The sequence below is a fragment of the Loa loa genome, assembly GCF_000183805.2.
Source record: "Loa loa unplaced genomic scaffold supercont3.258, whole genome shotgun sequence".
In the NCBI taxonomy this organism is placed as follows: domain Eukaryota; kingdom Metazoa; phylum Nematoda; class Chromadorea; order Rhabditida; family Onchocercidae; genus Loa; species Loa loa.
In genome coordinates, this window is record NW_018108438.1 from 195 (window position 1) to 3,054 (window position 2,860).

Below are 2,860 nucleotides of genomic sequence, written 5' to 3' on the forward strand. Positions count from 1 at the left end.
TACTTAGTTGTCGAAATGAGAAGGGAAAAAAAAATGAATACTGCGGAATATTTCGATTATCTTTTCATCATAATGTGATAAAACTTTACGATTTCATGCAATAAAATGAAAGAAACTTGGCTAACACAATTTTTATCTTATATTCAGCCTAATTAATATATTCATATCACCATAAAGCTAACATAAAAAATATGAATAATTATTAGCTAAATAATAGTAAGCTTTACTAACCTCATAGATTTGAATATTAAACCATCTGGATAAACGATGACCATAAAATTTGGCGTTGTCACTTCTTGGAGGTAGGCAAATTTGGAATTAACAAAATAGAGGTCTGGCTGCCACAAACGATCAACAATGAATTTATGCGTTACAAGTACTGGATGTGTACAATTATGAGCCAAACGACGATCATACCAGGCTAGAGCAAGATACATATCAACTTCAAAATCCTGCAAGAAATTTTTAAAACACTAAATTTAAGGAAATTAAAATTCAACAATGTAATGTTGAAAAATTTGGTAAAACAACACAACTTAACTTCATTAAAATCAAATTAAATTTTAATGAGTTTAATAAAAGTTTAATTTCCATAAAAAAAATTATTTATTTACATTGTCATACCTTTTACAACTAATGACTGAAATCAAATCTAATTATCACACATAATTAATTTAAAACAAGTAAACAAAATTAATAAATAAGTGTAAGTTTGGAATTTAATACAGCATAACTTCATTAAAGTTTAACCGAACTTTGTTGAGTTTAAATAAGCTTCAGTTTTTATTTGAAAAAAAAATCATTTATTTTGCATCAAATTGATTCAAATCTGATTATCACACATAATTAATTCAAAATAAATAAACGAAATTAATAAATGAATGTAAATTTAAAATTTAAATCGAATTTGGAATAATTCACCATTGTTTGAGTTCTAAATGATGACATAGACTCAATATATATAGCCACAGATACTACAGTTGTTTTACCTGCAAATTAATACAACTTTTTAACAAAAATTCCTCACGTATTAACGTGTCTTCTCACGTATTAACATTTATGTCTTCTCACGTATTAACATTTACGAAATACTTTGTATTTTTTCGCTTGATAACTATTAATAATATTTTCGAAGGTAAATGTTAAAATGAATTTGAAAATAAATTTTTTATTAATTTTTAATTTTAAAATTTTATACGAAAAAAGAAAAATTGACCTTCAGCTTGACTTGGTGTCATAAACATATTATACCCGTCCTTAACAACACCGTTACCAATGATGCGCAATAAACGATCCGCCGGTTCAGCCCTAGCAAATAAAGAAGCGTTATAGATCGTTATATGATAAAATACAGTAAATGTAAGACACGGTAAATGTTGTACAGTAACGATACTATACAGTAATCATAAAATAGCATAAAATAGCATAAAATATAAAATAAATATCTAAGAAGAAAATTTAGCAAATGATCAATCGTTAAAATTAATTTGTTTAATTTTTCATTTCTTTCATAAGTTTTAGTATAATTCAAACCAAATAGCTTTATCCTATAATTTTATTCAACATTTTTGTAATTTATATTTACTTTAAATATCATTGGAATATTTGTATTAATTAAGGTTGCAATTTTTATTTTCAATATTTCGATATCATATATTGAAGTAAGTATGCGAAAGTTGTAATATGTCTTGCATTATGTGTTTGACAAATTTTACTTTCAATTATGGATTTAATTAATCATATTAATTAAAGGTGATTTATGCTTATCAGCTAATGTGTGTGTTTAAGGCTGAAATATCGTATAAAAAAAAAATGCTAAAATGATGCAGTATAGAAATATCAAAATTATGAAACATAAAAATACCAAAATAACGTAATATAAAGATTCTAAAGTATAAAATAAAAAAATGAATTATTATGAAAATACAAAATAAAATAATATTTAAGAATGCATTTATATGTATATGTTATTAGATATTTATAACGTAATTAATATAAGTAGTATTTCTATCTAATTATACTTTAATTCGTTAAATTGTAAAACACAATTTTTGGCAAAGCGAAGAAAAAAAAAAGTAATTTGAAAAATTCGAACCAGAGTAAATTATCCGGTTGATTACCGGAATTCCACGATTCGCATATATCATGCGTTTTGAAATTGCTATCGAACATAGTTTTCATATAAGGATTATGTGGCGGATTTGAGCTATAAATGATTATTTTAAAATTTTAATAAAATTTAAAACTATAAAATGATAAAAGAAAATATTTCAATTAACGAAAACAATTTCATATTTTCATTATCAAAAATATTATTTGGGAAAGAAATGATGTTCATAAATTTTATCGATAATTATAATGATGGAATGAAATGATACGTACGTCAAGTGTTCGTAGGTGTTTTACGTTTTTTTTTGCGCCAGATATTCTTATTTGTTTTTCTTGTTTTTACGTAATTCTATTTTATAAAAACAACGAATATTTGTTATAAATTATGTTGACATATATTCTATTAATGATTCATTAAGTGTGATGTAATAATCATTTCATTATCTTTTACATATCTATTCCTGTTACATATTATAATAATTAATAATATTCAATAAATTTTCCTTTTTTTGTAACTTTTAAATTAGAAATTAGTAAACATAAATTACGAAATATTTAAAAATAATTTATTTAAACAAACAAATAATTCTTATTAATGCAATTATTTCATGCAAAATTTTTTTTTTCTTTTAAAAAAGTGAAAAACTAGCCTTTCTTTCGGAAAATTATTGTCATTATTGAAATTCTTTTCCTGAAATAAAAAAAAAAAAAGAAGGAATGAAAAAATGGAAGACAATAATTATAGGTTCGC

General features: G+C 23.3%; 1 protein-coding gene across 1 annotated transcript; it reads right to left on the reverse strand.

The window, feature by feature from the left end:
• Positions 1-206: 206 nt before the first annotated feature.
• On the reverse strand, positions 207-2,172 carry LOAG_14074 (hypothetical protein; the record flags this gene model as incomplete). The annotated part of the gene is made up of 4 exons (XM_003149576.1): positions 207-452; positions 922-989; positions 1,217-1,308; positions 2,096-2,172. The coding sequence occupies 4 exons, from the start codon at positions 2,170-2,172 to the stop codon at positions 207-209; spliced, it is 483 nt and encodes a 160-aa protein (XP_003149624.1).
• Positions 2,173-2,860: the final 688 nt, after the last annotated feature.